A 22946-nucleotide genomic window follows, 5' to 3' on the forward strand; every position below is an offset into this window, starting at 1 on the left:
CAAGTAACTATCTAATAGGTACTACTTATATATGGGGCAAAGGCTGCATGCTGGGAACATCCATGACCTGGAATGTACTCTCTTACTCCATCTTATGCTTCTAAGACAGAATGCCACACACTGGGTAATTTACAAACAAGAAAAATCCATTTGACTTACAGTGCTGAAGCCTAAGACGGAGGGGCCACATCTGGTGAGGGGTCTTCTTGCCGTGTCATAGCATGGCGGAAATCATCATATGGAAGAGGGGACAAATCACTGTCCTAACGACATTTATCTGTTCATCACTTCCTAAAGTTCTCCTAACATCTCTGATACCAGCCACTCATGGTTTTTCTTTTAACTTTTCAGCCACTCCTTTTCACTTTCCTGCCTGAGGCATCTTCCAACATGACTTCCCTGTCCATCAGGCATCTCAAACATTCAAACTCATCCCATCCACAGTCACACCTGCCACCCACCATACCACTCTCAGACCCCTGTTGCTAGCCCACTCCTCCTTCCATGTTCCCTCTCTCAAAAATGGTCTCATTGTCTCAGTCAGACGTTCAGAAAACTGGGACCCATCTTCAACAATCCCTTTTCCTCTACTCTCAGAACTCGTTGGTTTCCTGGTCTTATCATCCAGATGGTTTCTCAGACACATCCTCATTTTTCTGCTTCCACTACCACTATCTCAGTTCAAATTCCTCTCCGGGGTTGCTGCAATAACCTGCTGGTCACTGTGTTGTTCAGCTTTGTACTGCAGTGACATAGTACCTGAGGAAATGAACATAGAAGGAGAAAAGGTTTATTTTGGCTCATGGTTGCAGTCCATAACCTGCTGGCTCCATTGTTTCTGGGCCTGTGGTGAGGCAGAACATCATGGCAGGAAGCATGTGGTGGAACAGAGCTGCTCATCTCATGGTGGCCATTAAGTAAGTTGCCTACCCCTTTAAAGTTCTACCATCTCCCAGTAGTGCCTCAGGCTGGTGATCAAGCCTTCAACACATGGCCTTTGAGGGACATTTAAAATTTAAACCATAAGCCAGGTGTGGGGGCGCACACCTGGAATCCCAACTACTCAGAAGGCTGAGGTGGGAGGATCACAAGTTTGAGGCCAGCTTAGGGAATAAATAATAAAAAGGGATAGGGACGTAGCTCAGTGGTAGAGTACCTTTGATTTCAATCCTCAGTACTGAGAAGGAGAAAATTCAAACCTTAACAATTACTCTGTGATCAGAATAATTTCTTCCTTTTCTTTCTTTTCATTTCTTTCTTTCTTCCTTCCTTCCTTTCTCTCTTCCTTCCTTCCTTTCTTTTATCTTTTCTTCATGGTGTTGGGAATCTAACTTGGGGCTTTGCTCATGCCAAGCAAATGCTCTACCACTGTGCTTTACCCCCAGCCAGAGTAATCTTTCTAAAATGCAAATTGGATCCTATCACTCTGACATTGTCTTCTTAGGTAGGACAATCCCATACGTGGCAAAGATGGCCCTAGTAACTATAGACTTACCACCTGTTGCATTACCTAGAACTCCTTGTAGGAAATCAAGCCATTTTGACCTTAATTCCAGAAAAATTCAGCATATGGTTCTTTTGTTGTTGTTGTAGTTGTAGATAATCATCCATTTATTTTCTTTACATAGAATATTCCAAGTGAAACAGCATATGGTTCTTGATGACCCTTTGGGTCATGTGACCATTCCTGAACCTGGAAGGAAAGAAGGGAAACCAGGCAACTTTCAAGTCAGTGAGTCCAGGAAATACAGCAGAAATTTTCCAAAGAGAAAAAGATCTCTGTGGTGGATATTATTATCAAAAAAAGAAAAAAAAAGATGAAAAAGTATCCACCAGCTTAAGTGACACACATGTTTTCTTTGAAGTTAATGAAAGAAATGTCAACGGTGTCTTGGGGTGAGAACTGGATTGGAGGAGTAAGGTCCTGAGGGGCAGGGAGGCCATGAAAACAGCACATGTAGACATTGCACTGTGCAGAGAGGTGAGATAAGGTGGCAATTAGAAGCGGATGTGGAGTCTAAGGAGGGCTTTTGCTTTCTTTTCTTTCTTATTTTTTAGGTTGGAAGAGAATGTAAATATTGATGGAAAGGATCCAGTGCCAAAAAAGGGGCCAACTGGGAGGGAAGGCAGTCCAGGCTTCCTAGAGATGGAAAAGGGAGAACAGGAGAAGGAGCAGGAGGTCAGGGTGTGGGAGAAGATGGGAGACCCATTCTATTTTCTCCTAGAACCGGGAAGGAAAGTCACCCCTGAGAGTGAGGGAGAAGGAGGCCAGGAAAATGAGGGTCTGGCTGAGGCTGGTGCCTGAACTCACAGAGGGTGGAAACTGCTGGATTCCTCTCTTTGCCTCAGCAATTCTCACCTACTCAGATTCAGGCTTGGATAAAGCAGAAACAGTAAAGGATAGAGGGAAAAGTGGGTAGGAGTAAATTATAAGAGAGGGACTGAAACGTTAAAGCTGTGGAAATGAAGCTAGACCAGGAGGGGGATGGAGTTAAGACTAAGAGGTCAGAGTTAAGGGTGGGAATACTGCTCTAGGTGGTGTCAAAGAGCATGTGAGACCCCGGTTGGGGTACGAGGAGCTGATGGTCAGAGACATGCTGTTTGAACCACTGAATGTGGAGGTGGAGCAGGTTGGAGTATTTATGAAGTCTAGAAAATATGGAGGGAAGAGGAGGTCCTCAGAAATAAAGACGTCCAGGACCTGAGGGGCCAGGGGACTGAGTGTTGGTCATATCTTGGCACACATTCATTATATTCCAGGAGTTGGGGTGGACACAATGATGGTGAAACAGTACCAGTCTTGGCTCAGTATGTGTGTATGGGAAGGAAGGGTATCTGTGAGTGGCAGCAAGAAGGGCAATGGGCAGATCACACGGGTGCCAAAGAAGTACTTTACAATATTAAACATAAGCTTTAATGAGAAACTTAAAATTGAAGGAAGGAAATGTATTTTTAATGTGCTGCCGTTCTAACAGAGTAATCAATGCTATAAAATAACAGAAGATTTCTGAGTTTTTAAAAAGGACTTGAGTTTACAAGATCATGAGAAATTTCCATTATCATAAAAGCCGAGATTTGTTTGCTTTAGATTAATTGGAGGTGAGGCCTCACAGAGCAGATCCAGGGGGCCATGCAGAGTAAGTGGCCATTAGCTAGCAGGGCTGACTGGAATTACCTATCAAAAGTGACAAGGCCATTTCCTTGGGCACCATTTCAACCATGGGAAATGATGATTCTAGCCAAAGATACTTGGGTTTAGGAGAGAGGGAAAGAGAGAAGAATCTGAGTGTTTTTGGTTTTGTTTTGTTTGTAAAAATCCATAACAGCAGTTGGTCTTAAAGTTTTTGTGCTGAACAGTCGGGAGTCTCCAGAGAATCTGAGTTTTCTCAGCCATTTCTTTCCTTGCCCAGAAATTTGGCTTTCATTTGGATGCTTTTGCCAGTCTTTGCAAATGCTAAGATAGGGTAGGTGGTTCGCATGTACAAGACTCACTGGAGTCAAAGTAGTTCTGTTTGTCTCAAAGTGCTTCTGAGGTCATTAGCTCCTTCCAATAAGCAACAAGCCATTCCTCAGCAGCTCTCCATTACAGCAGGGACCCCAGGGAGTGTCAGGGCATTCACACCAGGAAGCAGAGGCTGGGCTGTCTTGGGAAACAGAACACCAAAAGCTGCTTTATCCTAGAGTCAGGAGTTTTGAGCCCTGATGTGTTTATTTCCTTTTCAATTCAGGATACACACACTGAGCCCTTGCTTGGTTCCTTGAGTCTAGACTTCAGATTCCCTTAAACATTTAGGTGGGGGAGGAGGAAATGGGGAGTGGTAGGTCAAAGGACACAAAACAGTGACTATATAGGATGAATCAGTGGGAATACTGAATGGGGATACAAGGTCTATCCTTAATAATGGGGTATTGTATGCAAGATTTTTGCTACCTCCGCTACACTTGCTACAGGGGAAAAAATAGGTAATTACATGAGATGATGGATATGTTAATTTGCTTCACTATAGAAACCATTTTACTATGTATACCCATCTTCTAACATCATGTTATATAACTTAAATAAGCATGATAAAATTTACTTAAAAAAAAAACTTAGTAGGTGAAATGGAAGATTCCAGAAGCCCATTATCATGCAGTCCTCCAAATTAATTCAAAACATTGCTATGGATAAGAAGTTTTTTAAGAACTGTTGATAGCTACTCATATCTGATATCCCCAAATAAGAAGGCTCACAATCCCTCTCATATATTTTGTGTAGAATTTTCAAGTCTGGACAAAGGCAATCATCTTTCTCATTGTCTCATTCTTTGAACCTATAGTGGGCCTCTCTTGTCCTGTGTGTTCAACAACCCTATTTCACTTTGGGAAACTTTTCCCTCCTCATGCCATATAGTGCTGGTGGAACTGTCAGCTACCCTACCCTGCCCTCTTCTCCCCATTGCACAGGGATGGACAAGTGACTCAGGTCGAACCTTCATTGTTTGATAGACTCCTCCTAAACTTTATTAAGGTCTACCTGACAAAAAACAGCTCTCCTTTTGCAGGGAAGATAAATGGTTGAGCTATATTTACTATATTGAAAAAGCTAGACCCTAGAAGAAGCCGAGCAGAAAATGTACAGGGCCACGAGTCAGCCTGATAATCTCTGTACTCTAGACTTGAGCACATTTTCCCCTTTGCATGCAAATGGAAGACCAAGATGCACATGGTTCTGCGCTTTGATTTGTTTGTCTTAGTTAACTTAGTATATCCTTAAGATTACTCCATATCCAGGGAAAGTCTCCTCATTCATCTCTGTACTCCATGAATGGACCAATAATTGATTCAGCCACTTCTCTATTGATGGACGTGTGGGGTTGCTTCCAATCTTTTGATATTTGAAATGCATACGTCATTTCATATTTTCCAGTGCAGATAGTCTTGGAAGTGGGATTGGTGGATTAGTGAGTAAACACTAGAGTCATTTGGTAGATGTAGACCAATTCCCCTCCAGAGGGAGCAACGTGTGAAAAGTCTTCTTTCCCTGCCATCTTGCCAACAGACTGTGTTATCAATCCTTTGGCTTATTTTCTCTCCTGTAGTTTAATTTCATCCTTTCAAGTTTTGCCCTCCTGGAAAGGCAAAGCAGCTGCTCCATCCATGGTACTGACTTTTGATTAAAATGTGGAATATTCACAAGAAAAATGTATTCAGAAAGACACTGGAAACAGAAGCTAGAGTCTGTGAGTAATCATCGGTGTTTGAGATCCTGTTGGACATAGTCACTGATACTGAAAGAATGGCCCACAGAACCAGAATATTCCACCCGAAAAAGAGTAAGAATAGTGAGGGTGGGTGGGGGTGGGGGTGGTGACAGTGAGAACAAAGGGTTGCATTTGAGGATAGGGATGGAAAACCGTGCGGAGAAAAACCTAGGATCCCCCCTTTCTCCATTAGCTGCAGAATTGCTTTGGTTTGTTTCAGGTGATAACTTCTGCATGGTAAAGCTCTCCGTAATGCAGAAGGACTCCCAGCACATGAACCCCCTTTCTCTTCTCCAGTATTATCTTCTGGGGGACAAATAATCCCAATGCCCCTTCCTCTACTCCTCCCCCAGCATACAACAGAAAGCACCTTTTCCATCATCAGTGGCCTCTTTAGCACTGTGAGTTGGGTTATTTAATGGCTTTGCCCTGGTTCTCCTAATTCTAGTACAAACAATAAATGTGAAGAGAATCCTTCAGACACTTACCTTTAGAGTAGAGTAATGAAAGAGTTCTAGAATGAAAACACACATTTTTCACCTTCCAGATTAAGTCGACATATTTTTCAGATTAATAATGGAATTATTTTAAAACAAATGATCAATGAACTTATTAAGATGGTTAATTAAAGCAGGCATTCTAGAATTTCTACCACAGAGTTGAAGGGCATCATTTATTTTGCCTCTGGATAGCAAAAATGCAAAGGAAATAGAAAAAACCAAACCATTCCTCTAATGCACCAAAAAATTTTCGAACTCAAATCCTAGAGCATTTCTGGCATCCAGAAAAGCAAAGACTGCACTCTATCATCACACTTGTGGGGCAGCTGAATAACAGCCTCCAAAGACATCCAGTTCCTAATCCCAGAAACCTATGAATACGCCCTTGAAGGAATTCAGCAGATGTGATTAAATTAGGGTCTTGAGATGGAGAGGTCATCCCAGGTTATCTGGGTGGATATGAGATGTCATCCCAAGTGTCCTTATTAGACGGAGGTAGAAGGCATCTGACTGGGGATAGAGGGCAGGTGCTATCATGGCCTTTGTGGAGAATCTGAAGAAGTTGTTGGCTTTGAAGATGGAGGGAGAGGCCATGAGCCAAGGAATGCAAGGCATTCAGCCCCAGAAGCTAGAAAAATCAAGAATACGGATTCTCCCTTGCAGCTGCCACAGGGGCCCAGCACTTTGGTTTGGGCCTCGTGATGCTGATTTTGAACTTCTGGCCTCCAGAACTATAAGAAACTTTTCTTTTCTTTTCCTTTTTCTCCCTCTCTTTCCCTCTCTCTCTCTCTCTCTCTCTCTCTCTCTCTCTCTCTCTCTCTCTCTCTCTCTCTGTCTCTCTCTCTCTCTTCCAGTACTGGGGATTGAACCCAGGCACTCATGCATCCTAGTATCCTCAACCCTTTTTTATTTTGAGATAAGGTCTCACTAAGTAGCCCAGGCTGGTCTAGAACTTGCCATCCTCCTCCCCCATGTAGCTGGGATTACAAGTGAATACCACTATACACAGTTTATTTCTGTTGTTTAAACTCACTGAGTTTGTGATTATTCGTTACAATGGCCATATGAAACCAACAGACTTCCCAATTCTGTAATTTCTGGGGAATTACTAAATGAGTTAACGGGAATGAATAAGAATGTAGAGTTAATATTAAAAGAGCAAATTTTATGTAAAAAACAAACAAAAAACCCACCACCACAGGAACAACAACAACAACAACAAAAAAAAAAAACAAAAAAACAAAAACAAAAACAAAAAAAAACAAAACAGAAAACCCTTAACTGTGTTAAATATTTGTAAAGGAGGTCAATTGAGCCTCCTAGGTATCCTGTTTAAATGTATTGCTAGGCTGGCAGTAGGAAAGGGAAATTCACCTCCATATATTAGCAATAGTGATGTATAGTGAAAATCTGAAAACTGCTACAACAATAACGATTTATTTCCAGTTTGCATCATATGTTAGTTGTTATAAGGTGGGTGACCCTGCTCCAGGAGGCAGGCCAGGTTCAGGTCTGTTTCAAATGTTTCCTTATTAAGGCTGAAGGAATATCTTTCATCCCAGATGTGACATTCTCATGGCAGAGGGCAGGCAGGAACTCCAGAGGGATGGCAGAAGCTTACAAAGCCTCAGGATCTTTGTGTTGAATTGGCCACACATCCATTTCTGCTCATGCAGTCACATGTGAGTTATAGGTAAGTTCCAAGGTCAAGTGCACAATTGTTGGGAAGGAACCTTTCCTGGAGGTGGGTAGTAAACAGTTGAACAGCACAGTCTGTTGTTCCCCTTTGCCTGGGAATAGTTAGCTAAAATCAGGGAATGGTGCAGCAGGCAGCAAGTAAAAGTAGACCAGCACTGCAATTGAGGGGAGGCTGACCCTTCCCTAGTGGCTAAACCTAAGCAAGGCTTCTGCACTGAGACTCTCACCTGGGGCTAGAGTAGCCCCACAGTGTCTTGGTTCTTAGCAAAAACAAACACAGACCCACTTTGGCTTCCTACTGACTAGGATTAAATAAATAAAATGATAACCAAGTAAATTCCCAATAAACACACATGGAATGAAGTCACCATGTGTGAGAGTCAACAGAAACAATAAAAGGCACAACCTAAACTCTATTAGAATTAGCAAACCATAAAATAATCAGCTATGAAATGTTAATGAAATAAGATTTGGAAACACACAAATAAGAAACTATCAAGACTGCTTTGTTCCCTGGTTTGGCACCCAAAGCAAACAAACAAAATGAGAAGGTTGATTTGAAAAAGAACTGCATAAAATTTTTAGATACAATTGTTCAATTAAAAAAAAAAAAAAAAAAAAAAAAAAAAAAACTCAAGCTGGGGATATAGCTCAGTTGGTAGAGTGCTTGCCTCCAAGCTCAAGGCAGGCCCTGGGTTCAATCCCCAGCACTGCAAAAAACAAAAATAAAAACAAAAAACCAACCAAACAAAAAAACTTGGTTGATGGGTTAAACAGAAAATTAGACTCAGTAAAACAGCAAAATTGGAGCGAAATCTAAAGAAATCACTTGAATGTAACATATACAGATAAGGAGCTAGAATATGTGAAGCAAGGGAAGAGATGGGGAGAGTAGAATGAGAAAACCTAACGTGATTAACTGGAGCCCCAGAAGGACAGAATAGAGAGAATGGAGAAGGACTATATTAAAGAGAAAAAAACCTGAGCATTTTTCAGAAATGATCAAAGATTTAAATTCATGGGTAGAGAAAGTACCAAGTATAGTAGGCAGGATGAAGAAGAAGAAGAAAAAAAAGTCAGGTGTACACAAATTTTAGAAAGGTTAGAAGACCAAGAATCAAAAGCGGCTGGAGAAAAAGAAAATGGCTTACAGAGCAACAATCATTCCACCAAGAGCTGACCGTCCACCATCAACAAGGACAACTAGACACCAGAGGCATGGCATCTTCAGAGTGCTGAGAACAAACAAAACAACAATGTGACTTTGGATAAGACTATTTTTTCTTAAGGATTGTCCTGTTCCCCAGAACTTCCTCAAATAAACTGGACCATATAAACCTCAGTCTTCAGAAGGATACTAGTCATATTAACCCATCACTTCCCACAGAGGCTTTGAGTCTTCTATTATGTAAATTTACCTTCTATAATGGAGAAAAGTAGACATTTTCAGATGAACAAAGACTGAGTTTATTACCAATGATTCTTTACAAAAGGAGTTTGAAAGGAATCTTTAGTTAAAAAAAAAAAAAAAAACACAAAACCTGAAAAACATACTGGTACATATTTCAAAAAGCATTTATAATAATAAGATCTAAAGTGGTTTACCAAAAGACAGATGGGCTGGGGGTGTAGCTCAGTGGTAGGACCCTTGCCCTGAGCTCCATCCCTAGTATCTGACAAAACAAAACAAACAAAAACCACAAATCTGTATATCAATACTAGGTAAGGAGTTAGTGATTGAAAACAATGTTCCCAATTTCTTCAGATAGAGGATTAAAATGTTAAATTTTGTTACCTTAGGCACACATGTAAAATGTCAAGTGTAACCAGTAAAGGAATAGAACTGTGGTGATTAAAATGCCAATCAGGGGAAGGAAATAAATACCAAAAAAAAAAAAAAAAAAAAAAAAAACAAACCTAGAAACAACAGCATTACTAACAAGATTCATTAAAGGAACAGGAAAAATACATAGTCAGAATGTGGCAAGAGATCGAGATATTTTAGAAGTGATAATGGTTTAAAAACAGTGAATTTCTGATACAGTCAGTTAAAAGGCAGAAAATTTGTTATACTGGAAAAAAACAGGAATTGAATGTCTATACCTCAGATAATATTTTCAGAGCATCATAAATGATAAGCGTTGGAAATGTGTTATAATGCTTAGCTGCTATTATGCAAAAAATTTACCCATTTACAAGTCATTCTCTGTTATCTACCTCTGTATTTGTTAAAACTCTGAAGCCTATTTTATCTCCTTAATCATGAACACCTCAAATCATTAGATTTCTTGGTGTCAAAGAATGTTGTTATTTCCAAGATGACACTAGTTTTTACAAATCCATGGCTACCTTCAACCTGTCTGCTTCCTGGGCTTTCTTTTCAAAGAACACAACACATCATCACAAACTGAAGAGAAACTTTCATAAACATGTGACATTGTGTGTTATTCTGCTTTAGATACACATAATCTTGCTAAGACAACTCAATAATTTGAGGAAAGGCTTAGTATTTAAGCATTCCCTATTTCTGATTACCCATTGTACTTTAAAGTTGTTCCTGCTAATTTTTTCATTTCTGATGATCTCAGTGAAGAGCAGTTACCAAACACCCACAGTATCAAACCTAAAATGTAAAGGCAGCCTCCAAAGAGAACAAAATGGAACAAATTCTAGAGGAGAACCCACAAATTATGGTTCTATTTAACTGTTGGATAGATGTGAAACTGATTGGAGGAAACTGATTGCTTTGAATAAAAGTGCTAAATAATTTTACCCCCACCCCTAAAGGAAATTAGCTTATTATCTGAGACTTCAGAGGTTGTAGGTGGTGGATAAAATTGATGAACCAGTGCACACCTATGATCCCCGCTACTCAGGAGGCTGAGGCAGTAGAATCTCATCAAGAATTGGAGGCCAACTTATTGAGATCCTATCTCAAAATAAAAATAAAAAGGGCTGGGGATTCAGTTCAGTGGCGAGTGCTTATCTGGCATGCATGAGGCCCTTAGTTTGTCCTAAGGTACTGGAAAAAGCCTCTTTGCAATTAAAAGTTGCTTCCCAATGTTCTGATAATGTGCTTTTCTGCATCGGAGGTCCCCTCATACTGGGAATGGAAACCGAGACTGTGACATTTTTTCTGACTAACTTTGCTTTGCTAAATTGACATAGGTGTATTTCTTGCCTTTTGTCTCACAGTACCCCCTCTCATTAAAGCTGTTTGTGACCCTGAACATGAAGAGGCACAAAAAATGCCCCCAGAGCCTAATGGATACTTCACATTAAGTATATTTGTTCACATCCTACTTTATTGCATAAAGAATTTGAGTATATTTTTAATGCATAATTTCCCCTAGATTGAAAAAAAAAACAATTAAAAAAATCAGGATCATGAAAAATATATGAATAAATATAACTCCAGGCTAGAGGTCCCTAAACTTTGCTGGGCACCAGAATCACCAGGGGAGCTTTTAAAATGACTGATGCCCATGTGGAACCCACTACTAATTACATCAGAGAGCCTGAGGGTGGGAGGCAAAGGGGCAGTCTTCAAAGATCCCCAGATGCTTTTTCCTCTTCCAGGATGGTGTCTGGAGGCGCTCAGAATGGTCCAGCACTTGACATACAAGCTTTCCATATAGTATCTAACAAAACTAAGCTGCTCCAAATCCCGAGTAATAGAATTGCTCACCTTCACACCAGGAAGGTTGGAAAGCACCCAAATCTGCAGGCTGACTTTGGGGTTTTATATGGTGAGACCTAAAGTTCTTAAGCGATTGTCTAAAACAAAACAAAACAACAACAATTTAAAAAATGCCAGCAGGGCCTATGGTGGGTCCATGCGTGCTGAATGTGTGTGTGACAGGATCAAGCCTGCCTTTTTTTACTGTGGAGCAGAAAATCCTTGAGGAAGTGTTGACGGCACAAGCACAGATTCAGAAAGCTTTAAAAAAAGAAAAGAAAACAAAAAAGATGTTTTGAGTAATAAAAGATCAAAAGGCTAAAGTAAATAAATAAATAAGATTTCCCAGGTGTTTTTGTGTGTAGCAAAGTTTGGGAATAACTGGGCTAGGCTGCTGGTGTCAGCCTTGAATGTATATTAGCATCACCTGGGATGCTATTGCAACTACGGATTCCTTCTTTCCTATCCTGAAACAAATCCTGTCTTCTGTGCTGGCAACTGGGCACTTGGTCAATTTTTAAACTCTGCAGATGCCTCGAATGTGCAGCCAAGATACAGACCCACTACAGTGGGGAAAAGGTGGTACATAGTTACAAAGGGGATTGATTTCTTTTATGGGATCTTTTATGCCTTATGTTCATAAAATTGACCCCAAGTTTCCTGGAAGCCAAAGTAAATAGGAAAATAATCAGTTGAAACAATTTGTGTCATCAAAATGGAAAAACTTACCAGTTCCTTAAGAGAAAGCAAGCATTCCTCTTAAATCTGAAATAAATGTCTTGAGTCTTCTTAAAGGGAATGTTGAATGATGTTATAGATCAACATTTTATAAACATTCCACAATAAGTGATATAGGGCAAGTTTCATATTAGTTTCTCATAACTATCCATCTCGGAAATCGAAGGACATGGCCCCAGACTGCATGTGGGCACAGGTTGTTGGATCAGGGAGTGTGGGAGTAGGCTAAAGGATGGGGAAGGAAGAATGACAACCTTCTAAAGTTCCCTGAAGATACATCTTCACCCAAAGAATCAGCCTGGAACTGTGCCCCTCCAAGATTTTCTACATTGTTACAAATTGTAATCTTCCATCAGAAAAACTTAATCTGTCACCCTGTCCCCCCCCCCCCCCCCCCATAATATACACTTACAAATTTGACAGAGGCCTGGCTGGTGAGGGTGGAGAAGCACTGACTTCCATGTATAGCGGTCATACAAGGTGAAGGGTGTCTTAGAATTTATGTGTGTGTGGAGGGGGGTGGGCTTTCTATTTATCAAAAGAAAAGGAATCTAAGTTTGAAAGGTCGAAGAACCTTGGTGTGGAATGAACAGAGATCTGTCTTTGAAATGTTCCTCCATGAAGAGTCCCCCCCCCCCCCCACCCCGCTCAGTTGAGATTCTATGGCATCTAAGCACTATTGACTTAATGGCTCAAAATGTCCGTAGAAAATTTCTGAGTAGGATGTTGACTGCACAAGGCTGAGTCTTGGAAGGAAATCCATTATATGGTACACATTTTAAGACAGTCATGTCGCAGGGAATCCAAGGAAAGCTTAAGTTAGGATGGGTGTGTGCTTCTCACCCCCCCCCCCCCCCCCCCCCCCCCCGCTTTTGAGCTGCAGGGCGAGCAGCAGATACTTGGCAATGTATTTGGGGACAGGCAAGATGATTCTGTTAAACCATGTGTGTTCTCTCTTAACTTCCATGAATGAAAGTGCTAAATGCACCTTGATAATACCCAAGTAGGCACTTAGATGTTCTTTTCAAAGGCAAATGGCGTTCTGCGTCTGTTTTCTTTTTGAATTCACAACTGCACCGAACATTTAAATTTAACGGTTTCCTGAGAAAAACGAGAGACGAATTTCTCTCGCCGATTTAGTCTCTTGCATTCTTATGAATCTGAAGGATTAAATGAACTGCTTGCTAGAGAAACTGTAGCTGGGATGTGGGAAGACTCCTATGGTGGCTAATAAGACGTCTCAATCGTTTGTATATGCAAAGGATAACCTTAAACTTGAGTTTGATATTTCACGTTGCGCTTCAAAAATGAGCTGCCTTTTATTCAAAGAACCGCGCTGTTTTGGAGTGGGTGGGTGTGTACTCATCAGGCACTGCGTCGGTTTTGTTCCCTGTAACGCTGACACAGGCAATGGCGACTCTCGGCCACACCGGGGCAGCCTCTTCCCGGCTGGCGGCCAGGCCAGGCGGATCGCTCCCCGGAGTTGACAATGTAGTCAGACCCGGTGCTGGGGCTGCCAAGAATTTAAAGGGGTCTAGCAACATCCTTTCCCCCTCTTTTAACAACTACCGCATGCTCAGGGTTCTGGGTAAAAAGACCCCCGGGAGGAATAAAAGAACAGGGCATTTTTGTTGCTCAGAAAATGTCTTCATCGCCCCCAAAGGTCCATTCCGTCCCCTCCCCAAAGCAGAGGGAAGCTGGGCGAGGGAGGGTCAGCTCAGTAGGCCAAGCCCGCCTGGGCACGCCCCTGAGCCCCAGCCCCGCAGCCGGGTGACCCCCAGACGCCCGCGAAGGCCGGGGATGGGGTGGGCGTGGGGTAGAACTCCACCACCGCCTCGGCCCGCCCCCCAACTCGGCCGGTGATTGGCTTGGGGGGCGCGAGTGCCCGCCCCGGCGGGCGGGGAGGGTCCCCCCTCGGCTCCCGGGGGGAGGAGGCGGAGGAGGGGGCGGGGAGAGTGGAGGCGGGGGCGGGGGGCCGACGAGCCGGGTCGCGGGGATCGCAGAGTAGGCTCGGAGAGGGGCGGAGAGCGGCGGGCGAGCGGGGAGGGCCGGAGGAGGGAGGTGCGGGCAGCGGGGAGGGAAAGCCCGGCGGCCGCCGCGCGCAGGGAGAGGCGCCTGGGCTGCCGCCCGCCGCTCGGCGCGCTCTCGGGAGCCGCCAGTCCGCACGTCCCGCAGCCTTCCGGGAGGAAGCGGCGCCGGCAGCGGCTGGGGCGGCGCGCTCGGGCACCCTCACCTGCGGGCGCCCGACCGCTTCTCCGGCGGGACGCGCGGTGGGCCGGGTGCGGGACCGCCTGGCTGCGGAGGCAGAGGGAAGACCCGGCGGCTCACGCCGCAGCCCTGCAGCCCCGATCTCTTCGGACCCCGCGCAGGGCGCCGGCTCCATGGCGACCGGGCTCGGGGAGCCGGTCTACGGACTTTCCGAAGACGAGGTGAGCGGCACCCCCTCCCTCCCGGGACTCCCCGGGGAGTTCCGCCCCGCGCGGGCAGGGGAGGGGATCGGGGCTACCCCGGGCTGCACGTCCGCCGCGCCTGCCCGGGAGCCCCAGAAACAGAAGCGCCCGGGAGTAGGGTCTTGGGGGGGGGGGGCTTGAGTCTCTTTCCCCTCAGCCGCGCGCATTGTTTGTAAATAAAGCGGCGCGAAGCCCTTGGAACCGGGGTTCACTCCGCCTCTCCCCGCTTTTGGAGTGGGCTGAGGGTGCTTGTGCTTCTCTGCCCCACGGGTCTCCTTCTTTTCTAAGCCGCGTCTCCTGAGCCTGTTGGGCAACTTTCCGCCTCTCGTCCCTGCAGCCCGGAGTCCATGATGCGTGTCACGTCTGGGTCGCTGCAGGAGCCCCGTGCGGTGCGGGGGAGCAGGGGCTGCGGAGGACCCTGATGGTTTTCCCCCGAACTTTCTAACGATCCTGTCAGCAGGCTATCAGAAGCGTGTGTGTGCTGATCCTGGTGGTAGTGGGGGAGACCCTGGGAGCTGCGTATGGCCGTTCCTCTGTCTTGCAAAGTCTGAAACCTGGATTGTGCATTTCGGAGCCTCTCTTTGGTGGAGGGCCCAACGAAGGTGGCAGGTGCTGCTGGAAACTTGGAGGAAGCTTGCAGTCCTGCCACCCCCCACCCTCGCCCCGAGGATTTAAAGCTCGGCACCTCCCGGGTGGGTGGAGAAAGGAAAGCTCCATTGATCCCTTTTATTAATAAAGCGAATGAAATAAGCCACGCCCCCAAACGGTCGGTTTCTTTGGAAAGGGTTTTTTTTTTTTTTTTTTTTTTTTTTTTTTTTGTCCCTCACTCTCTCCTCCGGTTTCCCATTCCCCCTTTTGAAACAATCCTGCTAAATCACTGTTCAGCCCTCTCTCAACCAGCCACGCTCGGCTCTTATTGGTGTGTTGCTCTGCCAAAAAGGGGGGTGGGAGGCCTGTCTCGGGCGCGGCGTGACAGGCAGACTGGATGGAGCAGGTAGGAGTGGTTTGCCATCTGGCGGGGTGCGCGCCCAGGTCTGGCTCCCCTTTGGAGAGGTGAATTTACAACCCATGAAGCATTACTCAGCAGGGAGGTATTTCCTATTCTGGTTGTGCATTTCGTGAAAAGTTGATGCCTGGAAATTCAGGCTTTCTCGATTTGTCTTTTCTTCCCCTCCTTTCTTTCTGAGGCTCCCTTTTCTCTGGTGATGGGGGTGGGGTTTAAAGAGAGGCTATTATCTCAGACGGGTTCACGCTATGGCTTCGCTTTCAGCAGCTTTCCTACCCTGCCCTTGTGTGTGTGTGTGTGTGTGTGTAAGTGTGCAATGCAATGGGTATCTTGGGGTGGGGAGGGTGAGTAGGGGATGACTTTTCTCTGGCGGTGCTAAGCAAGACTTGTGTTTATCAAAGAATGATCATCTTTTGTCATTTTGCCATGTTTTGCTTGGGTAAAATACTTTCCTTTTTTTGCGCCTTTCCCTGGAGATGGGTGAACATAGCGCTGTGTTGCTTACCCAGGGGTTCTTCTCCCTCCTGGATCCTCTCCTGTCCCTTGCATTCTCCACGTCTCCATTTAATGAGGATCAGTAGAGGGCAGCCGGGGAGCTGTTAGAGGTGCGGAGGTATCCACATTCCTGAACAAAGAGCTGCTTGGGTTGAGGTGTGGAGCGGGATGTGGACAGCTGTGTTTCATCTCAGGTTTTAAAAAACATTTTTAATAACATCATTTTTAAAAGGTCCCTGAAAAAATATTTTAAGAATGTTTTGGGAAAAGCAACTGGATAAACAAATCACATTTATGTTATTGTTGTTAATGCTTTGTTTACATTGGCAGTGGTGTCAGATTCTACCTAGAGTGCATCTTGTCACTCTTGTCTATATGAGTCAATGCTGATCTTAACTGGTTAGGAGTGTGAAAGTGAGGGAGACATAGGAACAGAATCTGAGTGGAAGTGGGCTTGGTACCACTGGGCTCACTCCTGCCTGCTGCCAGAGGGTGTTGGGGGCTGTACAGGTTAACAGCAAGAGGTGATGAAAATGCCTTTTATTAGTTATTGTTGGTACTATGTAGTTCTACACACATTATATTACACAAGACAAGTCTCATCATTCTTTTTTTAGCCTTCTCCTACAGTGATAAAACAAGCCTGGGCTATTTTGATGATTTCACATTTCTGTGATACTTGGTTTTTATGGGAGTTTTTCACACTGTCAGGTTGCCCTCCAGAGAATCAGGGAATGCCTTCATAGAATATTAACAACAAATTGTTGACTATTCACAGCTAGCATTGTCTCCCTGAAATAGTCTAGGTAAGAAAACAAATGGAAGATTTTAACAGTCTCTGAAAGTAGACTGCCTGGTGAAACAAACAGCAAGGGTGGGTTTTCTGAGGTGTGTTAAATATGTGTGCCCTGCAGTCTGCAGACTTGGTGTGCTGCAGAACATCACACATGAAGGTATTTTTGGTTGCTCTAGAGAAGAGTGCACTTACATATGTCTTAGAAAAATAGACACCCACACCTAGCATATTTCTTATAAGTATATTTGTTACTTTATTTGAGGTTGATGGAAAGCTTTATATATTTGGAGTGCACTTAGTTACATCACATTGTTTAAAGACTGTTGAGTTCTCTATACTGTAGCAAAGCATAGTGTTAATCTAGAACATGGGAGCTGGGGCATTGTTCCTTGGACCTTCAGCCTAGGTCTGTCTTATTTGCAGAATAAAAAGGATTAAGATGTAGGTTTTGCTTATGGAAATGTATGTGTGGTTTAATTTTTGTGCTGTGTTTTTGGGTGATGTTCCTCTGGTGAGTTATGCACATTCACTGGGATTTAGGGAACCAAATTTGAAATCATCATCAGATGAGTTTTGGTGTTGGAGGGATTAGCCATTGAACAAAACTTCTTATTCATGGTTGAGAATTAGATTTGGTTCGGAATTGGAACAGTTTGGACTAGTTTCTGCATCTGGCTTGGGGCCTTCATGGTCTTTTTTTCTATTTTGTATTTGTTTTTGGACATCTGTAGCTCGTTTGGGCATAGTTTGCTCATGAATGATACTGTGGCTTTCTGAAATCTTTTATTACATCTCAAAAGGTATCTTTCATTGAAAAAAATTGTCTAGTGGATGAAAAAATAGAATTTGAAGGACAGCTTTCATAGTATTAGATATGGCATTTAAATTTTTTTTTTTTTTTTTTTTTTGGTGAAAGAATGAGGCATATGGCATATAAATGAAGGCCAGCCTGACATGGAATGAGACTTTGATATCCTCTCCTTGTTCTGTGTAAACACGGATAGACAGTGCTATTGTTTTGGATGGCTCCTCTCCACCAAGCTCCATGCTAAGCCTTATGCATACAATCTCATTTAAGTTTCATTAAAAACGTTGGGAAGTATGCTGTGGTTTACAGATGCTGAATGAGAGAGCTCAGAAACTGTAAGTGAACTGCATGAGGAAGGACACATAGCAAGAAAGTTATGAGATCAGTTCTTTTGATTCCAGAGCCCTCGTTTTTTTAATGTGCTGAATGGTCTTTCCTTTCTTCTAAGCATCTTGAAAGGTCTTTGTAGCTAGATTATTCATGATGATGTAAAACAGACAAACATTAAGGGTTGCAAACTTATGCTCGTGGGTCAGATTTGACTAGGAACCTTGCTTAATGTGGTCGCTATAGTGTGTTAAAGCTTGGAAACTTTCAGGAAAAATCTAACTTTACTGGGGCCATGTTCTCACCTGGCAACAATTGGTGGCTTCACCAATTGGCAGAGGTATGTGTAGTTGCTACAGTTCCCACTGCTCCCTATTATTGTAAGGTGTCTCTTTGCTGATTTGTATGTAATTATGAACTTCATAACAAATATTTAAGGTTGACCTTTGTCATAGACATTTCTTTCACCATATTTCTTTTAAGGTGCTGTCAATTTTAAGATGCACCATTACTTATTTACCGCTAAAAAAAATGCTGTCAAATTACATACTGTCAATTTTATGAAGCATGCTTATTTCAGGATGTTAAAATATGAAAACAATGATGTTTTAGAATGGATAAATCATTGTAATTAGGAACCTGGGATGACCCTATGCCATCAGATGTAATAGCCCCAATCATTCAACACTTTTTTTTGAGCTTTGAAGCTTGAACCCAGGGCCTTTACCACTGAGCTACACCTCCACCCCCAATCCAACACTTTTAAATCACCTCATAAGCCAAATTTCTGTCTTTCTGTGTCTGAGAACATGATAGAGGGAAATGCTCTTATATGGATATTAGCAGAGAAGAAATCTTAAGAATAATTGTTAATTTTTAAAAAAGTGAACCTTGTATGTTTTTAAGAGACTATTTCACAAACCCCCGGTGCCATCTTTCAGCTGTGCAGAATGGTCAGGACAAGACTGCTTTTGGAGATTGCAGTAGAGATATTGTTTGCATCTGAAGGTGGATGCTGAGAGGCAGTTTTCTAAAGGAAGATAAGTCTTGCCAGTCATGCTAACTCCATGCCTGTGTCAGGCCTGGCATCCTTTATGATGTGCAGTATACCCAGGATGTGGGCTACCACTCTTAGAGTCTATGCCACGATTGCTAACATCTAGGAATATCTAAAAAGGACCTACGTTTTATGGTGACATTTACAAGTAGCTATTTGTTTTTGAAGTGCTAGGGATTGAACCCAGGGCCTCATGCATACCAGGCAAGCATTCTGCCACTGAGCTGTACCTCTAACCCAAAGCAGTATTTAAATTGGCAAATATTATGCATTGCTTTAAATTCTATACTCATTAAATTTTAATTTGCATCAAGGATGTGGTGTCTGTGAAGTTTATACATTTTGACATTTTTTTATATTATTTTCAGTTTTACTAAGTCAGAATATTTGAATTATTTTATTACTGAAAAGCAATTTCCTTAACTGAAGGAATAAATATAAATTTGTTTAAAGGGGTGAAGACAGTGGCCAAATGGGAATCTTCAGATGATTGCAGTTTCTTTACCATGCAGAACACAGTTGAGGGAAGTCATATCCTGATACCTGGGCATCTCTCCAGTGCAGTAGATGCTCCCCTCCCTGGGAAGCTTACTTGGGAAAGTTGGTTTTGGGATTCTGGGAAGCCTCAATGTGTTTGAGATATATTTATTCAGGAGAAGGATGAATAATCTCAGAAGAAATCCCTGTGAATATGCCAAAAGTCACTGAGTTGTATATTTTAAATGGGCCAAATGTATTAGATGTGAATTACATCTCAATAACATTGTTTAAAAATGACTAATGATTTTAGAATGTAACAGTGCACCAATACACAGTTCCAGCTAAATCTTGCTTCTGCATTGATTTGAGTAGAAGAAACTGTTCATTGCTAATTTAACCACCTCTCTTCCTTGTGCAGTATTTAAAATGGCATAAAAATATGGTTATGTATAGCAGAATGAGAGCATATTTCATTTAAAATTTTTATTTTTGAACTAAAAGGTTCTTAACAGATTTTTTTTTTTTTTGGTTGTCCTTGAATTTTGTGTTCTAAAGAGTAATAGCATCAAGATAAAAACAAACAAAAAAACCTCCTAAACCTAACTTATGAGTTTTCAAACTTTTTGATGTTACAGGTGTTTGAATGAGTGACTTCGTCTTACTAACTTTTTTTTTCTTTTTTAAGAGATAAGGTGGTGTCTATGTTGTTCAGTTTGGCCCTGAACTTCTGGGCTAAAGCGATCCTCTTACCTCAGCTTTGAAGTATCAGGGAGTCAGGCTTGTGATGCCGATCCAGGCTTTGAGATATTTGTTAACTAGTAATAAAGCAAGCTTCACATTTTCTTTTGGAAGTCCTTATTAAGGTGGATCAAAATAATGTACGTGTGCTGTCATGATCATAAGTATTCCAGCATTAGGCTTAATGAAGGGCATGGAAAGTATAACAAAATGTTGCTTTCTTTTTTTTGTATTATTTCTCTTCCAGGTCACAGTATAAACAAATATATTTCATTTTCTGACTATAGGTGGCAATGTTTGTAATGTTGACTAGTGTTACTAATGGCTTTCTTTTTTATTGTTGGTGGAATATGGAAATGAGAGCATGATTTAGAGATGAGAACAAAACATCTAGAGTTAGAAAACAGCATTTTCCTATAAACATAAAGAATCAATTATTCAATGAAAACACCCACAGTGACGTTTCTCAGTGTGGGCAGTATAAGGAACCATCAATTTTCCAAGTTTCCAGGGTTCCCATTCCCTAGGTGACACGAAGCTTTAGGAGCCAGGGATGTGCCTTTGGATTTGGGGAAGGAAGTCCCGGCAGCATCCAAGCACACAGAGGGCTGGATGCTCTCCGAGTCCTTCCTTCTTGGGTATGTGGGAACTTCTGAATACTTCTAGTTCTGTTGGGCAGACCTTTCCGTAACTTACTGTCATTGACTTTGAGAAGAAACTAATGATTGCTAATTGCAGTGTTGGATAGTCTTGATTCCTGACTCAGGAGGGTAGCTCGTGTCTTAGCAGAGAGCGCGGTGGTATAACGACCTGGGTGACTTACTTTTTAAATAGCTCAAATCTCATTAGAATATAATGTTTTGTCCAGAACCCAAGTGCTCCTGTTGCTGTGATGCCTTGAGTTGGGAAGAACTATATTGCCTGAGTGCTTCTGGGGTAACTAGCTTAAATTTGACACTTCAGTGGACTTTTTGTCCCTGACTTCAGAGTCCTGTATTGATTCAGAACTCACTCAGTTTAATGTCAAGGCTCTCAGATTCCCCAACTGTCATCAAATTCAGTGTTTGGTGACTTCTTGGCAGGCGGGTCAAGAGGTTTTGTATTCTTGTACCTCTTATTCACCAAGAGAACAGGCCATTCAAAGGTGAGTTTTCTTTTGGTGCAAGAAGCTAAGAACTGTTCTGCTGCCGGTTTGGGTGACACCCCATCACTATCACTTGGTCAGGGCTCCTGGGGTCCACCATTTCCAGGCCTGCTGAAGTGAAGTGTTGATGGCTCTGGTGTATGTCCACCTCCTGCCTGTGAGGTGAAGACCATGCATCCTGTCCTGAGGGGACCTGGTGGTGAGTGACAAGAGCCCAAGGTGGCTGTTGTCTGGCTGACTGTTGGTCTTCCTGTGTTAGCACAGTTTTAGTGTTCTAATTACATTCCACCTCCAGCCCGACTCAAGGCTAGCTCTCTTTATATTTGGGTGTGATTTTTTATCATGTTTTATAATTTAATTTTTAGTTTTGAGACAGGGCTCACTAAGTCACCAAGCCTGGCCTTGAACTTGCAATCCTCCTGCTTCAGTCTCCTGAGTAATAGATTATAGGCACGTGCCATCACACCTGGCTGTGATGTTTTTAAAGCGTATTGTAAAGCTGGGCTTCCTCCTGTGGGTGAAACATTGCGACTGTCGAAACGCAGCTTGGAACAGTGGCTAACAACATTCCTACCTGATGGGCGGTCACACTGAATCGCTCCAGTCACACATCTGTTATGAATGAATGTCTTAAAATCCAAAGTTAAACAGTTTATTAGACTGACCCCATGATATAGTTTGATATCTACGTTTTGGCAAGTGAGTGGTAAATACCACCAACATGAGAATTCCAGTGAGGACAGACTTTGGATCACAGGTAATAGAAGTGACAAAGAACTTTCTGTTACATTCTTCTAGGAAGTTGAAGATGTTTATATTAGGTGGATTAGCTTTATTTTCCTGTTTTTTTTTTTTTTTTTTAAGTTTTGGAAGAAGTTTTGTTTTTTTCTTGCAAGTGAAAGTCAACCTAATTTAGAGAATTACTCTGTTTAGTGAATACTCAATGGCAACGTATGTTTTAATATTTTATTTTTGATTAACATACATCACAACATGTGCATAGTATAGCATGCAGTGATCAAATCCAGCCTCCCTTTTCCACCCTCCCCCAATATTAACTATTTAGTAAGGAGTCGAACGTGTCTGTGTCCCACTGAATCCCAGGTTGTGTATACTCAGCATGACTCAGAGCTCTGACCATCCTGCTGCCTGCAGAGCCATCAATCTTTTAAAAACTCTCTGCCTTCATTCCTGCTCTCCATTTTCCCCTCTCAGTTAATAAGTGAGTTGGCTTTGGTTTCGTCATAATGCTCACTTCCTCTGCCCATTGTGGTTTGAGAAGGGAAGAGCCCGGGGTTTAAACTGAAAATCAGATTGCTATCTTTTGTCTTCCTCTGATTTCTGTGCTCCATACATTGTGTAATACTTGGATATAACCATGATTACAGTTGGTAAGTTGATCGTGAACTTGGTCTGGCCATCTGTGTCCCCATCTTCCTAAAGCCACAGGGTGCAGGAGCGTGGCTCTTGGGCTGAGCTGTATGGAGAGGGAGCTGAGCAATCTAGGCTGAGCATCAGCTCTGGAGCATGTTTAATCAGATTCTTGAGAAGTCAGATGAGAGGACTATGGTATGGTCATGGGAGTTGGGGGTGGGGAGGGAAGATGTTGAAGAGCATTTACTCACAAGATGTCAGTGGTATGGTATGTAGAGACAGTGGTTTACAAAGCAGTGGTGCTGTTGAATCCTATGTGGTTAAAAGTGTTTACGCATAGAAAAAAAGACTAGGAGTGTATCCCAGAATGTAAATGGTGGTTATCTTTGAGCAAAAGGATTGCAGGTAATTTT

At 42.8% G+C, this 22946-nt stretch overlaps 1 protein-coding gene across 2 annotated transcripts in view; it reads left to right on the plus strand.

Moving 5' to 3' along the window:
- The first annotated feature begins 13919 nt into the window (after positions 1 to 13919).
- NEDD4L (NEDD4 like E3 ubiquitin protein ligase) overlaps positions 13920 to 22946 on the plus strand; it is a 311088-nt gene continuing 302061 nt past the window's right edge. For both annotated transcript variants that reach the window (XM_079108668.1, XM_079108669.1), the window contains exon 1: positions 13920 to 14287. In XM_079108668.1, coding sequence (XP_078964794.1) covers positions 14240 to 14287 — 48 coding nt within the window. In that variant the 5' untranslated portion in view covers positions 13920 to 14239. The remainder of the gene's footprint in view (positions 14288 to 22946) is intronic.

This window comes from Sciurus vulgaris, assembly GCF_902686455.1.
Source record: "Sciurus vulgaris genome assembly, chromosome: 13".
Classification (NCBI taxonomy): domain Eukaryota; kingdom Metazoa; phylum Chordata; class Mammalia; order Rodentia; family Sciuridae; genus Sciurus; species Sciurus vulgaris.